Source organism: Colletotrichum fructicola (genome assembly GCF_000319635.2).
Source record: "Colletotrichum fructicola Nara gc5 chromosome Unknown KSG_Nara_v1_contig08, whole genome shotgun sequence".
NCBI lineage: Eukaryota > Fungi > Ascomycota > Sordariomycetes > Glomerellales > Glomerellaceae > Colletotrichum > Colletotrichum fructicola.
In genome coordinates this window covers 1,914,925-1,930,737 of record NW_027094058.1, presented here as the reverse complement: position 1 = coordinate 1,930,737, position 15,813 = coordinate 1,914,925, and the positions used below count along the sequence as shown (strand labels likewise).

At 54.0% G+C, this 15,813-nt stretch overlaps 6 protein-coding genes across 6 annotated transcripts; 4 read left to right on the top strand and 2 right to left on the bottom strand.

Annotated features, from left to right (window-relative positions):
• Positions 1-246: 246 nt before the first annotated feature.
• CGGC5_v013608 (uncharacterized protein) lies at positions 247-1,314 on the top strand (the record flags this gene model as incomplete). Its single annotated transcript, XM_032036376.1, has 1 exon — positions 247-1,314. The coding sequence occupies one exon, from the start codon at positions 247-249 to the stop codon at positions 1,312-1,314; it is 1,068 nt and encodes a 355-aa protein (XP_031884842.1).
• Positions 1,315-5,643: 4,329 nt separating this feature from the next.
• Positions 5,644-5,880, top strand: CGGC5_v013607 (uncharacterized protein; the record flags this gene model as incomplete). The annotated part of the gene is made up of 1 exon (XM_032036373.1): positions 5,644-5,880. The coding sequence occupies one exon, from the start codon at positions 5,644-5,646 to the stop codon at positions 5,878-5,880; it is 237 nt and encodes a 78-aa protein (XP_031884754.1).
• Positions 5,881-7,507: 1,627 nt separating this feature from the next.
• On the top strand, positions 7,508-8,678 carry mlcG-0 (Deshydrogenase mlcG; the record flags this gene model as incomplete). Its single annotated transcript, XM_032036372.1, has 2 exons — positions 7,508-8,425; positions 8,481-8,678. The coding sequence occupies 2 exons, from the start codon at positions 7,508-7,510 to the stop codon at positions 8,676-8,678; spliced, it is 1,116 nt and encodes a 371-aa protein (XP_031884756.1).
• A 298-nt stretch (positions 8,679-8,976) lies between these two features.
• On the bottom strand, positions 8,977-10,060 carry RPF2 (Ribosome biogenesis protein RPF2; the record flags this gene model as incomplete). Its single annotated transcript, XM_032036371.1, has 3 exons — positions 8,977-9,865; positions 9,930-9,986; positions 10,047-10,060. The coding sequence occupies 3 exons, from the start codon at positions 10,058-10,060 to the stop codon at positions 8,977-8,979; spliced, it is 960 nt and encodes a 319-aa protein (XP_031884823.1).
• A 722-nt stretch (positions 10,061-10,782) lies between these two features.
• On the bottom strand, positions 10,783-11,932 carry CGGC5_v013604 (uncharacterized protein; the record flags this gene model as incomplete). The annotated part of the gene is made up of 2 exons (XM_032036368.1): positions 10,783-11,173; positions 11,232-11,932. 2 exons carry the CDS (start codon positions 11,930-11,932, stop codon positions 10,783-10,785), a joined length of 1,092 nt encoding a protein of 363 aa, XP_031884696.1.
• Positions 11,933-13,996: 2,064 nt separating this feature from the next.
• On the top strand, positions 13,997-15,124 carry srr-0 (putative serine racemase; the record flags this gene model as incomplete). Its single annotated transcript, XM_032036366.1, has 2 exons — positions 13,997-14,321; positions 14,379-15,124. 2 exons carry the CDS (start codon positions 13,997-13,999, stop codon positions 15,122-15,124), a joined length of 1,071 nt encoding a protein of 356 aa, XP_031884698.1.
• Positions 15,125-15,813: the final 689 nt, after the last annotated feature.

Below are 15,813 nucleotides of genomic sequence, written 5' to 3'. Positions count from 1 at the left end.
CACGTGGTCACGGGCGCTGAACGGCGTGGCGCCTGACATTTCATCTTATATCGGTGACTTACACATCGACTGCTGGTGCTCCCCCTGGCGCATCGTCAACGACCACCCTCTCCAATTCACTACCTTACTTAAAAACCTCAATCAAGACCATATTCCCCCTCTGATTCTTTCTTGGACACACTCGAAACCATCAATTGGACTTGAATCACTATCAGCAACCTCTACTTCATCATCTATTCTTGGATAATGTCTCTTCTCCCTCCACACCTGCTGCTCCTCGTCGCGGAGCGCGCGGGCTTCTCGGAGATTCAGGCCCTCAGAGCTACATGTAGAACGAATCGTGAGCTGCTGGACCGGTACGAACATGCCGTGACCAAAATCAACGCCGCCCACTACCCCTGCGCACCCTGCAACCACATCCTCGCCTCCGACACAAGAGAGCGCGAAGTCCTGCCCAAGGACACGTTCGAAATCATCCGGGAACTCGAGACGCGCGAGAGCAATATCGAACAGCTCATTAACGGCGCCTTCCTCGCCTTCTGGGAAGAGTACGACCTCCAAGATACCTCCAAGGCAGACGTAATCCGCGCCAGCCTCACCAGCGCGCTCTGGCGGTGCTCAGAGATTGCGGACCTTGAGACGCACTCCATAAGATACAGAGAAGACATCGTCCCGCGGAGAGACCCCTGCGTCAAGTCGCTGATTCACCAAGACATCATCCTGCGCGATGCGCCGCCGCCGGACGGCTGGCACCTCGCACTCAAGGAGGTCCACCAGTCGAATCGGCAGGACGTGCGCTTCCGGCAGCTCGCCTACATACGGAGCCTGCCGGCACAGGAGCTGGCGGGCATGGTTGTACTCTCGCACCTGACGAGCCAGGGGTACATGCGGTACCGGGCGCCGACGTCGGCGGCGTCGAGGCCGGAGATTGTGGAGATGGCGGTATGCATGGCGGAGAACACAATCCGGCACGGGGTATTCTTCTTGTACAGCAAGATCAAGGGCTCGGAGGACGCGCATCACCATGCGAGGCTGTTGCTGGACGACACATACGAGGAGATGCGGCGGTGGGAGGCAGGGGATCCGAGCGTGTTGCCGGGTCTTACGATGACCGTTGCTTCGCAGCTTTGCGAGAGGGTCGGGTGTGAGCACAGGGATCTGTTGCGGGCTGCATGTATTTTGGTTAAGGGGGGTGTCTGGAAGAAGGAAGAGGACACGGTGCAGGCGGAGGAGGTTGAGCGGGAGAAGGATGTCGGAGACGAGCATGTTGGAGATGAGGATGTCCCTGAGCTGGTGCAGGTGGGTGGCCCTTAAGACGAACAGGGGGTGTGAAGATGGCTTGATAGAGATTTATGAGATTCATGCGTTATGACCCTGCCATTGGACTGTCTCGAAGAACGAAGCGATACTTGATGCTGTTGGCTTCTACATGAGGGTGAACCAACAGGTATCGTTGTTCCCTGGAGATCGATTGGACTGTGATGGCCATCACCATCTCCGTAGTTGTCTCGCGGTCAAGGATAAGGCTCTGTCGGCATGAACGTTGCTTCCTGATGGCGTCGGAAAGTCTCGTCGAAACGATGGCTCCCCTCGAGGCCCCGGATGTCGGCCTCAAGGGGGCCTCGTCGATGGAAGCCGTTCAGCAGCTCTGGAGTAGCTTCAGGCCAGGCATCCACGCTAGCAGGAGACTGTCAGAGGCAGCCCGGGATCGCGAGACTGACGCATAGGTTTCGTGGTTTTTACGTCAAGCATATCTGGGATGCCGGGGGCAGAACGGAACTTCCCCTCCATCGCTGGACGCGGTTGGGGAGGTTATGAGGCCGAAGTAGTGGTTCTCTGGACGGTGCTTGGGGGTTGACGAGTCGGCAAGTGGTCTTCTGCTGAGGCGTGACGGAGGGACGCTGGTTCATGAGGAGGGCCTTCATTGTTCTTTCAGAGGGCACTGGGAACTGATACCCAAGGATTTGAGCACGAGTGATGGGAAGATTGTTCGAGACTCTGTGGCTGATGTCCCCCGTGCAACGTCACCAGAGAGCTGAAGCCGAAACTTCCCATGGACGGCCATCCTCTCTCTTGCCGGATGCTAAGGTTACCCTGTCTCCCTGACAGCCAAGCAGCATCTCCTAGAGGCGACACCAGCGGGTCTTGCAGCAGGAGACGATCAGGACAAGCAGAGTTCTGGGTCGGCAACTCTTTACAGGTCATGGTGTACCCAGGCAGGAGGACGGGGACGGGTTTCTTCAACGGCTAGGACCTGCCTTCCGATACCGAGTCTATTGCCGCAGAGAGAAAAAGACGGAGACTTGCTCAAGTGCTTGAGTCAAGGTGTGTATGGTGAGGCTTTAGGGTTGACGCGTCTTTGACGGTTCTCATGTCCATCATGGTTTCCCTTGGTTCAGAGTGCATTCTGAAGGAGGATCACCTGGGAATAGAACTGGCCATGGCTGGAATGATGCCGTTCAGCAGCCTGTGGGATCGCACCTGATGGACTGCTGTGTGAAATAGAGCTCGTCTGTCTGCTGAGACGCTGTTGAGGCTTCTTTGTAGTCCATCGGGAATCTCCAAAGCCTTGTTCATGGCGAAATCAGAGTGGCCACGTACTACGTCGTAAAGGCAGATCAAGTTGCCAGTCTATATTGCATATGAGGGCAGGCGACTCTTGCCCTGGCAAGAGAAGGATTGCAGGCGCGGCTTCAGAATGAGATAGCTCTTTGTGCTCTCTCCTCAGAGACGCGGCATTAGCCCTTTCGTAATGGAAGTCGGCTGCCATCTGAGGTGTGTCGAGGGATGAAGTCTCCCAGAATGTCGGACCTCACCCTCAGTGGGAAAAAAAAATACAAAAACGTACACGTCGACGAGGCTCCAACGTCGTAGGACACCCATCCCCTATCTCACATCATCCTTGGAACGCTTCAAGTTAGGAATCCCCCACAGCAATCAGGCAACGAGGCGGGAATCCAGGCAGCCACAGGACCTCGAGAAGGATATCACCGCAGAACTACAGTTTAAACTGGGTCAGCCGTAGGCAGTTTCTTTCTGCCTAGCTGAGCAAAGGGGAAAAAAGCATGGTACTTTTCGGAGGGGGGCTTGTGTGACCAACACTCGACCCCGGGCAGGAGGTGGGAGACGCACGCCGGGGGTTTTCAATGGTCAGCAAGCCAACGGCCGGGATGCCAAGCCGGTAAGGGATCGCCGAGGGATCGGGCTGCGGCGTTGCGTTGTAGACAAGCTTTTTTCTCTCCTTGTCCTAGCGGCCGGGAAGCCGCGCGGATGGGCGACGACGTTCCGGTACGAGTGGAAAGCGGAGTGGATCTTTGGCGTGGTGATGGCTCATTGTGATGCGGAAGAGTCACTGTGGGGCGTGTAAGTTCTGCGACATGACGTTTCTTTGGGAAGAACATCTTCAGACACGGATGTGTTCATCTTGTCATGAAAAAGAAGACGAACAACACAGCGAGAGATTACGCGGTACTCGGGCAGAATGCCCTCAACACGAAGCAACGACGATGCGGACACGGATACGCGCCGCAGAGGAACAAAAGATGATGGATGACATGGCTGCGTCTGGCGGTGATGTTGCGCGTCCTGCAATTAGCGGGTTTTGCAGTGTAGGCTGCGAAATTATGCGCGAAGAGTCATCGGGTCGTCTTACACGCATACGGGAGGACTGCTGATTGGTCGTGAGATCGACGTTGGCAGCGTCCCGCGGCGGTGGTCTGTCGTCACGGGCCACGGCGGCATCCCCGCTGATCTGTCTTTGCTTGTTGCATCCCTGTTAGTAACGTTGGTTGTAGGACCGGACCTTGCGGGATTCCTAGGACCTGCATCGTGGCTCAAGGCCGGCAAGCAGATGGAGCTGGTGTTGGTGGTGATGCACCGCCTGTTGACTCAGGCCAATATCTCAAAGACAGGGTTGCGATGATGTTCAGTCAAGTCACCGAACAAAAGGGTAAGGCAAAGGGGTGTTGGGTTCTCTGTCCGATATCCATCAGCCCGGGCTAGAGAGAAGAGGTTCGAACCAAGGACAACAGACGGGCTGCCAGTTTGCTACGGCGACAACCTTGTTTTCTTTGGCGAATTGGGTCTGGATGCCTGTTGTCTAGCGGTTCCCCTCTCCCCTTTAGTCTGGTTTGCGCAAGCAGGGAGCTTAATTTGAGCCCTATCTTTTCTGTTGGATCCGTTGCCGGGAGCCGAAGAACGCGTCGCCTGCTTCTTCCGTGGAGCCTGCGGCCCCCGACGGGACGGGGGTTAGTTGGGTAGGTACTCGTAAGGCGGTTGCGTGAGGCATGTACGTTTATCGGTACGTTCGTTCCGTTTTCCACTGCAAGTTTTGTCATTTTCATTGCCGATGTTGCCAACATAGCAGCGGGCGATTGCAGAGATGATGGCAGCCCTTGGCGGCCACGGGGGCTGAGTACCATGGCTTGCCAATGCAGCTAGTCTGCAGCATTATTGCCTGTGCCCTCTTTGTCGCCGTGGGAGACTTGTCCAGAGGTGGACAGTTTTGGGGTTCAGCCAGCGTAAGCAGAAGGCAGCAGTAGTGTGTCCAACTGCCGTCGGTCCGCTGACAGCCACGGGGGGGAAACCAGGACTCGACAGGACGTACCGCAAGGCTTTCGGCGTTTGGGGATGATGGATGGCGATGCATGCAGTGCGAAGTAGAAATTTTGCTGTGCAAGCAGGGAAGTCGCTACTCGCGTGAGTCACGGCCGAAGGAGATGGAAAGTACTTTGGCAATTTGCAGGGAATGATAATACTTCTCTTGTGTTCGCATTGAAGGGGTTGACGAACCGGCGTCACTCCTGTCCTGCATGGGTTGTCGCTGTCAGAACGTGTTGTCGTAGGCAAGGGAGGGCCGGGGTTACATGCTACAAGGCCGGCGAGTTGCAAGAGGATAAGCTCACAAGCTTTTTCCTTCTTTTCTTTGCGTTTGCGTGGTGAGACCAGGCCTTCAAGGACTCGCAAAAAAAGACACCGGCTCCCTGGGCTGAGCTACGCAATGTGCGGGGCTGCGCTTGTGTCATTTCCGGTGATTTGGTTGGGTGGACTGGCCCTTGGTGCACAAGAGGCGGGGGAGGGGAAGGGAACCTAGTCCTCCTCAAGGCTCAGGGAGAGACGGGGGGAAGACGCGGATGTGTGAGTGCGTGCGTGTTGCCTTGCGAAAAGGGGACAATACACATGGGATGGATGGAATTAGAGGTGGGCGGTGAACTTTCGGGGGTAGTGGTGTGTGTAGGTTGGAGAAGGGACCATGCTTGTTCTGCGCCCGTTTGGAGTGACGCGCCAATTCCCACTGGTTCGCCCGTTTACCATTCGGGACTGGATTTCTTGGTGTGTCCTGGAGATACATCCAGAGATACATACAGGCGATGCGGGTGACATTGGGCTTGGGGCGGTGCATTTCTTGGAAGCATATAAAGAGCTAGGGCAGCGCCGGATGATGCTGCTATCTCCTCCTCTTGGCCTCCGTCAGCAATCAATCAACCTTTCACACATTGACACCCTACAAACACACAAAAGCACCCTCATCGCCTCGATCAATTACTCCCAAGTCGAGCAACCCGTCCACCACTACAACCAGTCAACACCGTCAACATACTTGCCACCAACACCACCACCACCACATCACCCAATACCGCAAACATGGGCAGAGATTCCTTCTCCGAGACCTCCACCATCTGCTCCTTTGAGAAGGAGACCTCACCAGAGGCCGTCGCCCCCGTCAAGCTCTCCAAAAGACAGAGAGTGAAGCGCGCGCTCCGCGACATCGGACACCCGCCCACGTATCGTTACGACCTCGAGCACGGCATCGACACCATGAAGACCGTCCCTGTCGGGCCCCAGGGCTCCAACGTCCTCAACCAGCCGTCGCGCATCTAAAAACGCCGAGGAAAAAAAAAAAAACCAATCAATATTCTGTTACGCAAGACATGCACGAGCGAAAAGGGGGAAAGATGCTCTTTCTCCTGATTACAACGGGATACCAATGAGCGATGCACACAATCGGCGGGGCGTTCTGGCGGGGTATCTCCCTACGGGGAACCCTTATGGGCTACATTTCTTTGGGTCATGAGATACTTTTATAAAACGACAAAAGACGAGGTCGTCTTCTGCTGTTTTCTTTTGGTCTCGCTGAGCGGGCCGGGTGTCGGCAGAGACGGACCTTGGGGCACGGAGGCATCGCGGGCGGCCGCTGCTTGTAATGAAGCGGGTGGATGGGGGGCCGTGGATGGCTTGCGGGTTTGCCGTGTTCCAAGGATTGGGTCAACACTGGGCTGGCTTACAGCATTTTTGGGAGTTGGGAATGAGCAAGATTGCCGGATACCCTCAGATTCGGAACGTTTGAATAGAACAGATACCAACAAGCTTCTTTTCCTTGTTCAAAGATGTACTTGTGATTGCATGTCTCTAACGTGGATTGCAACGTGATGCTGACTGATTTGCTTTGTGCGCTCCAATTTCTTCCGTCTACAATCTCGACGCTTCTCAAGTCGCCGACATCAAAAGAGAGTGTCACTTCCACTCGAATAATGACAATGCTGCAATCCTCGGTTCTATTAACGGCGGAGAGAACGGGGCCCATTTTTGCCGTCCGGCTGGAGGCCCGAGTTGAGTGGGGCGACCGGAGCGGCGAGCGATGGATGCATCCGATCCACCGGCGGAGATGTGTAAGGTAAGTACATACGTTCGCCTCATAGCTTTACCAGTTAAAAACATCTAAATTACGGGAAGTGGTCTCGAAATGTTAATGCATGCTTAGTCCTGGCTCTGAATGCCCGCTGTATGCATGCTCGCTGCCACGGCGGAACGCGGCCTCGTGCAGAAGTCCAGCATGAAGTAACTACCAACATGAAAAATGGCATGCTGAGGCCGCGTAATTACTCCGACAAGAAGTTTCGTCTTCTTGACGTTGCCCTTTTTGAGCAAGACTTCCACTCTACGCAATCTCGGTATCAGATGCGGTGCATGGAAGAGATGGGCAAAGTACGTCGCGACCCCGAACCAAGCTCATCGAGGCTGATACCAACGGTTACTATGCATAGAGATTGACGTAAGCAAACTCAATTCTGCAAGAATCCATTGTGCGGTTCATATCTATCCCATGTTCCTGAAACATTTCTGCCAAATGAATCTATTCTCGGATCAACAAAGTCTGAGCGGCGGAGGGACACGGGAATAAGACCGGGGCGCCGGTGTTGGGCACGGCACACCGTCTAGCTTAGAAATCACGACATCTCTCGGCGCCGAAAGACTTCATCTCACCCAGAAATTATTCAGCATCAACGTCCGCGGGAATACTCAATCATGAGCACACTTCGACAATTGGAATTCCGGACATGTTTGTTGCATCAGAATACAACTACAAAATGGTCTCAAGCCCCAGAGGTCGACGGCATGGCAAGCCACACGTCACGCATCAACCCCCGTTAGACATCAGACGGCCCTTACATCATAACCCAACAAGCTTAAACATCCTCTCCCAAAGTTTGCCGTTCTTTAGTCAAAAATGGTAACCATCCCAAAGACGCACAAAGCGCTCGCCACGCCCGCCAAACGCGCGCCCCTGATCCTCCTCGACCGCGCTACCGAGCCCCCCGGCCCGGGCGAGGTGCTCATCCACAACGAGTGGACCGCCTCCAGTCCGCTCGACCTCCACCGCGCCGACGGCGGCCTGCTCTGCACGTACCCGGAGGTGATGGGCGGCGGCGCGGCGGGCACCGTCGTCGCGGTCGGCCCCGGGGGGGACGGCCGTCTGCGGGCCGGCGACCAGGTATTTGCGTTCGCGTTCCACCTGCCCCGCGAGAAGGCGCACCAGGAGTTCGCGACGGTGCCGGAGTATCTTGTGTCCAAGCTGCCGGGGAACGTCACGCCGCAGGAGGCCGTGACGGTACCGACGAACCTGATCACCGTGTTCCACGCGGCGACGGCGGATCTGGGGCTGGAGCTGCCGTGGCCGAAGCCGGCGGGGTGGACGCCGTCGGGAAAGAAGGGAGAGGCGGCGGTGGTTGTGTGGGGGGCCGCGAGCAGCGTTGGGGTGTACGCGGTACAGGTGCTGCGGCACTGGGGGTACAGGAACGTGATTGCCGTTGCGAGCGAGAAGCACCATGCGTACCTGAGAAGCATCGGCGCCAGGGAGACGTTTAGTTACCGGGACGGTGACGGGGCGAGGAAGATTTTGGGGGTGGTCGGGGAGGAGGGGGTGCCGTACGTGCTGGACTGTATTGGGTCTGTTGAGGGTACGCTGAGGCCGTTGACGAAGATTGCGGGGAGGGGGACCAAGGTTGCGGTTATGCTGCCTGTCATCGTGCGAGATGCGACGGAGGAGGTTGAGCCTGAGTATGAGATGGATGTGAGCAAAGTGCTTGTCGGCGAGTGGGCTGCGGGTGTCGAGGTGAAGGGAGTGAGGACGCATTTTTACCTGGAGGTAAGGTTTCTTCTGTGCAACACGACGTGGAAATCGATGCTAACTTTGGGCTCAGAATGAGTTCTTCAAGGAGAAGATGCAGAGAGAGATTGTTCCCACGTTGCTTGAGGAGCGCATCATCAAGCCAAACAGGCAGAAGATTGTCGAGGGCCCAACCATGCTGGAGCGTGCGCAAAAGGCCATTGAGCTTCTTCGAGCAAGAGATCCCTCGGGCGAGAGGCTTGTGTGGAGAGTATCAGATCTAAAGTTGTGAGAGTGAGCAAATCAGCATAGCAAGCGTAGGGAGGCCGCCTCAAGGCTGACCTCCCTGTCCATCACTTTTATCCAGTCCAGTTCGAAATGGGGTCCTGAAATGCTTTTGACTTTGTTCCTGCTTTTGTAATCTGCCGACCATCTGCTGAAAGAAGCTCAAAACTCCGACCGTGGGAATGAATGCCTCCTGACCAAAACAATAATAAAACGCCGGTGAGTGGTCTTCCGCCGCATCTCTCCCACCACTCTTTTTGGGTCCAAAACCTCTCCAACACATACATCACGTCCAACAACGTCCATTACGCCTTGCGGCTCTTCTTGGGCTCCTCCACCTCGACGTCGTCGTCTCTCTCGTTGTCGTCCGCAACGTCCCTGCTGCGCTTGAGACCCTTCATCTTGCGCGTCTGGAGCTCGCTAAGGTCCTGGCGGCCGACGTGGATACGTCCCATCTTGTCACCCATGCTGTCGGTGGTGATGTTCTTCTTGGTGCGCTCCTCGGTGCCGCGCGGCTTCTTCATGGCTTCCTTGAGCATGGCCTCGTCGGGCTCGCGCTGGCGTCCGACGCGGAAGTCCATGCGGGGGCCGATCTCGTTGACCTCGACGCGGGGCGCCTTCTGGCCGCTGCGCTTCGTGCTGATGGTGTAGCAGCGCAGGCGGATGGCGGGCTTGTCGTTGCCGTCGGCGGGCTCGTCGGCGGTGATGGAGACGATCCACTGCAGGCCCTCGACGTCGATCTTGTCCGTCTGCTCGCCGCGGAAGAAGTCGATGAAGAAGGAGCGCGCGTGGGTGTACTCGTTGGCGATGGGGCTGTCCCAGGCGGTGCCGGAGAAGTTGAGCATGGGCTTGAGACCGATGGGCACCTTCTTGCCCTTGAACTGGGCGAGCGTGCGGAAGGACTCCGGGTCGAGGTAGAGCTCGAGCATGTCGAGCACCTTGTGGCCGAAGGTGCGGATGAAGGTGATGGCGTGGGGCCTCTTCTTGGAGGTGTGGCCGAAGACGACGATGGAGGTGTCGTTCTTCTCGGAGAAGAACTCGATCGAGTCGGCGTTGTCGAAGGGGTGGATGTCGTTCTTCTTCACGAAGCGCTTCGCGAGGGGCTGGCGGAGCTGGTAGAGCTCGTTGAGGGCATCTTGGGTGACCTGCGAGCACGACGTTCCGCGGAGGAAGAGGGCTGTCTTGGGGTTCTCTCTGTATGGCGGCGGTGGTTAGCTTGCGGGAGGAGGTCAAGGTCGAGCGAACGAAGAGGACGTACTGGGTCTTGGCCTCGCGCTTCTCGAGCGCGCGCTTTGAGCGAGCGTTACGGGGCTTTCTGTAAAATATTGTTAGATCGTCTGATGGCGAGTGTTCAATTCGGGTGGTTGCGACTCACATTTGACGAAGCATTGTGCCGTTGGTCGAAGAGTCGTCCGTCGGGTGTGTTGCATGTGGCTGGGATGCGACTGGATCTGGGACTTCAACTGGAGTTGCCGTCAAAAAAATTGCTTATCTTCATTGGAGAGTTTATCTTATCTTATCGGTGCCCCTCGGGTGAGATTTGTCGCCGCCAGCTGGTGCCGCTCGGCAGAATGAGCTCAAGCGGTGGGTCATCACTTACACCCTTGCGGCTCTCTTCAGACATAGCAACTGTGAGCATTAAGTGCGATATCTATTATTACGCTCAGAAACTGTCTTCCTTGTATTGATTCGTTGCTTGAAAAATTATTATGGTTGCCTGTCTTTCAATTTATACAATTTATTTAGGACGTCCGTCCAAAACTCTCCTAAGATTCAACGCACTGAACAAGGTGCAGACTAAGCCACTGTAAGCATATTGACTCCGGTAATCCCTATGTTCACGTTATTTGAGTGGTTAAATTATGTGTTACATAGGTAGATAACTTCAATCGCGATGCCTTGATCGCTTCTATGATTCAACACATTGTCACTCCTCACCAACTCGTGGGGACTCACTTCTGGCAACAGACACACAAACACAGTCCTGATGCAAGCTTAATACCAGTAGCCAATGTTCTCCTTGTTGTCCTTTTTCGCTCTCGGAAATCATGGGTGCGCCGACCTCTGAATATGTACATAGAAGCCATCATTGGTTCTCAAAGCCATACGATCTAGTTCACTAGCTCATACTTCTGACTCACAAGACCGAGTCCCTCTCTCGAGTACAGAGCCAAAAAGTGCGTAGGGTCGAGGTTGAAGACTCCAGGCCAGTGAGCTTCAGCTTCTCCCGTGACAACGCTAGCGCTCCATGTCTTTCCTTGATCGACACTTGTGATGACCTTCATTTGACCATTGTTGTACCCCTTACCGACGTCGACGTCCTCGTTGGTCATGAAACTAGCCACCAACGTGCCCCACACATTGTAGACCTGAGGGGCCCCAGAGAGCTTGCCGTCACGGGCAGTGTACAAGCTTCCACGCTCTCCCCAGGAGTAACCATCGTCGTGAGAAAGAACGTAGTCGACATTGAATCTGCCCTCTCTTGTGTGCTCAAATACAGCACTGCGTTTGGTTTCTGTCAGTTTTGTACTGAAGAATGCATATCCAGAGGAGAACTTACATCAGGTTTCCGTTGTTGTCGATCGGCGCAACACCAACCATGCCATCACGAGAAAGACGGTCTCCACCAGAGACCTTGACCCAGCTGGACCAAGTCTGACCTCCATCCTTGGAGTACTTCATGAAGTTGTCCTGGTCATCAGCCGAGTTCTCGGCAGAGTAGTAACACTGCAGAGTGCCGTCCTTGGCGATACGGAGGAAGGGCTCCCACAGTCCGTTGACACCACTGGGGACATGCTCCTCGACGGTGGAAAGGTACTTGAAGTTCTTGCCGCCATCATCGGAGTAGGAGACGGAAATGCGGAAGTAGGTGTAGTGCAGGTCGGCTCCGGTGCGGTCGTGGTTGCGGTAGGCGTACAGGATTCGGCCGCTGGGCAGCTGGAGAGGGAACGCGTTGTCCATGTCGTGCTTGGCGACTGGGCCGCGGAAGACTTCGCCAATGTGCTGCCACGACTGCGCGCCGTCGGTAGACTTGACAACTCGCATTATCTTCGTGTCGCCTTCGGTTGCGCCATAGCCTCCGATCAAGCTGCCGTCGTTCATGAAGCTTACGCGGAGATAGTGACTGTTCGTATCGATGACTACGGGCTCGCCGGCTTTGACGACGCGGCCGGGCAGGCGCTTGTCCAGGGAGACCGGGCTGCTGGCTCCGAGGCCGACGAGAGCCAGAGTGGCGACAAGGGTCTTGGTGAGGTTAAACATTATGATTGACTGGAAAGTTGATGACTCGAGAGTGACGAAGCAGTCGGGATCACTAGCCTCGAGTCTGGATGTGCTTCTTTATGTATTGCATCCCCTCAACGCCCTAATCTTACGAGACGCCTGGTACAGCAGTCTGATGGCATGTACTGGTGCCATTGTGGTTGTTTTGCTACGGCCTTGAGCAAGGTTGGCGATGCAGTCTCCCTGGGCTTGTAATTTGGCTGCCTGACAGGAGAGCGGGTAAGATATTCTGAATTGGGAATTTTGCCAGGGCCAGACCATCGAGCTGTCATCTTTTTCTGGGGTTCGTGCTTGGCGGAGGCCATGTCCGGATCCTTCGCTGAAAGCACCCCTGCTTTTCGCTTTTACGACTTACCGCACGCAATTCTTAGTTAGGCACGACCACATTGACAACATGGTATGATTTTGCTTCCTCAGAATCCCTTGAAAATCAGGAGAATAGCGTTTGACCGCTGCGAGTCTACTTGGGTACTGATATCTATCACGGCAGATCTCAGATTCAAGCTGCGACACAGACTCTACCTGAGATTCTCTCAAAAGTCATATTTGATGAGGCAGCATCACACAACCCGGCGCTTAGGATGCACCCTATGTAACTGTTCGTTGTCTTCCGATCTCATGGACCCACAAAAAAACAACCAAGGCAGCTTCACCAAAGTCCCATTTACGACTCCGAAGGATTGTGACCCTGGGACCCATGTGGTGGGTTACAGCTACTCCGCCTCAAAGTGGCCCCCTCGGACTATTGCAGCTTCAAGATTGACAACCTAAAAATGCGGTCTGACTTTAAGCTCAATGCAGAGAAACGGCGAATTCGGGAGCAACCGAGGCTAGTCAATGCGATGCTTAACGTTGGGTTCGTTGCAATAATAGCGAATTCAACGAAGTGATGCGAAAATTGGTAAATTCCTACAGGATCCCAGGCAACAGCTTAACACTCCACATTGATCCAACAACATGGATAACCAGCATGGATTCAGCTGTTGGCCCATAATGCGATGATCTGGAGGTGAAGCGACAATACACCTGCCTTCCTACTCCAGCGCTTCTACAATAGCAGTGCACTTAACCTCCACAACCAGCTTTGGACTTGGCAACTCTCTCACCCCAATGGTCGTCCGAGCCGGAGCCTCCTCAACGTTTGGATAAAACTCGTTCCACACGGCGTTCATTCCGGAGTAATCTCTCTCCATATTCACCAAGAATATCGTTGCGTCAATGACATTTCCGAGGCCGCCTTTGTTTGCAGTGGCATGCTTGATTACCTCTTCTATGTTGCGGAGGATTGCGGTTGTCTGTTTTCGTACGTCTAACACTTGAGTGCCGTCGCTTCTTGTTTCGACGCCGTCAAAAGTACCATCTGGGCGCCTGGAAGAGGTCCCTGAAATGTACAGTGTTCGATGACTTGTGGTAGGCGACAAGCGTCCGCGGGGATAGTTGGCAAGGCCAGTGACGGTGCCTGTTGGAAGAATGACTGCGTCGCCATTGCCGGCCATGTTATCTGTTGATACGATAATGTCGTGAATGATGAAAAACTGCGAGCGAAATCTCGACTTGTTTTGCCCTAAATAATGATAGTTGGGAATATTTCAAATGACTGAACTGGCCGCCTTCGGATGCGAGTTCCGGCATATTTGTCTTTCTCGGAATAGGCTTGTAACTTGCTATTCAGTGAGAATATCATCCATGAGTTGGGAATATTATTGAGCGGTATCGGAATGTTTCCCTCGGTGTTTTGGTTCATTTTCCGCCGATTTACCGGCGTCATCTTCATTTATGCCGAGGCGGCAATAAGGTTCACCTCGGGCGTTGCAGCCGAACACCGCATGGTGCAAGATTGAATTGACTCGTTCATCCCAACGCGAGCATCTTGTATAATAGTCCATATCAATATTACCTCGGCCAAAACTGTACAAAGGCCGTTAGTCGCAAAGGTCTTCAGACTTCAACTAATACAAGTGAAGCGCTACATACTCACGGATTCTTGTGAACGCTCGACTCAAGGTTAATCATTTTCAGCTTGATATAAAATCGGTAGAAACCATGGCGAGTCTCGCAACATGCCCGCCCTTGACCAGAGAATCAGTCTTTGAAGCACGAAAGCTCATCCAGACTCATGTTCACAAAACTCCGGTCCTCACAAACAAGACTCTCAGCCAAATGGCGTCCACGCCGAGGGCATCTTCTACCCTCGGTGACAGAAAGCCTGCCAAACCTATCATCAGGCTCTGGTTCAAGTGCGAAAACATGCAGCGCATAGGTGCTTTCAAAGCTAGAGGAGCATTTCATGCCATTGAGAGACTCAAACAGGAGCCCGGGTGGCTTGAGAATGGTGGAAAGACCAAAGGAGTCGTTGGATTCAGTGCAGGTGAAATTGAGAACAGTCACTTAAGCCCCCGGAATTAAAGCTGACAATCGCATGCAGGAAACCATGCACAAGCATTGGCACTGGCAGCCAGAGAGAATGGCATCGCAGCGCACATTGTGATGCCGAGCACCACTCGCCCTTACAAAATTGACGCCACAAAGGGATATGGCGCTAACGTTGTTGTTTGCGGCCCCAAAGACCGTGAAGCTGTCGCGGCCAAGATTGTCTCGGAAACAGGCGCTCGTCTCGTTCCGCCGTTTGACCATCCAGACGTGATTCTCGGCCAAGCAACCGTTGGCTTAGAGATGCAGGACCAGATCGAGAACCTCGATGCCGTCATCGCGCCATGCAGTGGCGGCGGCCTTCTTTCTGGCGTGGCATTGAGCTGCGAGGGAACAGGAGTGAAGGTTTTTGGGGCCGAGCCTGAGTTTGAGGGTGCTGATGATGGGCGTAGAGGCTACTATTCAAGAAAGAGAGTGACTGAGGTCAGTACCAGAACAATTGCGGACGGTTTGATCGGCGTCATTGGGACGAGGCCTTGGGAGATCATCTATGAGAGGAGGTTGGTCAGCGGCATGTATGCGGTTTCCGAAGCGGAAATCTTAGAGGCTACAAAGCTTATCCTGGAGCGGCTGAAGTTGGTGGTTGAGCCGGCTGCTGCGGTGCCACTGGCTGTTGCACTGTTCAACGAGGAGTTCAGAGCCATGGTTGAGGGAGAGGCTGGCGAGAAGGGCTGGGATCTTGGCCTGGTGCTGAGTGGCGGCAATATCGGCGTTGACGGACTAGTCAAGCTTTTCTCTTAGATGCCGAAGAAGTCTGTGTTGAGTAGCATATTAACATTACGAACTGCAACAAGAGGAAAATACCATTCGACTCTTTAGATCCATTCTTCGAGGTGGTTTTCAAGTTGTGTTTTCAGATCACGTCAAAATGTGGGCTTCTTGTGGAATGCGCGCTTATAGGGACTGCCCCTTTCTATATTTCAACATAGGAATTCAGATTGTGTGGAGAACCTACTAGTTTTATTTCATAACCCCTAGAGTAGCGAATGAGGTGTACACGTGGTGTCTAGACATGAGATGGGTTTATTGTCCATCATGGCGATTTGGAACTCAAGCACTAACGCAGCCGGAAAACTTTTGAGTGCAACACGTTTCAGAGTTCATCCCATTGAGACGAAAAGATATCGGCGTTTGACAGGCGAGTCTGTCAGCATTTCTCAACTGTTAGTAGTTATAACTACAATTATGAATAGAACGACATATTCAATTAGTGATATACATTACCTTAGAATACTGACGGATTTCTGATTGCTACAGGTCATGTTCTGGGGTAAGCTACTTATAAGCAATTGATGATCTCCTCAACTGAGAGCATCTCAGACAAGCTATTTCTAGCATTCTTATCGATACTTTTACTCGCTGGATATAAGTGAACGAAACTAAATATGATGTCGTCAACGGTCGGATAAGACATGGTCTTACTGTAAGTA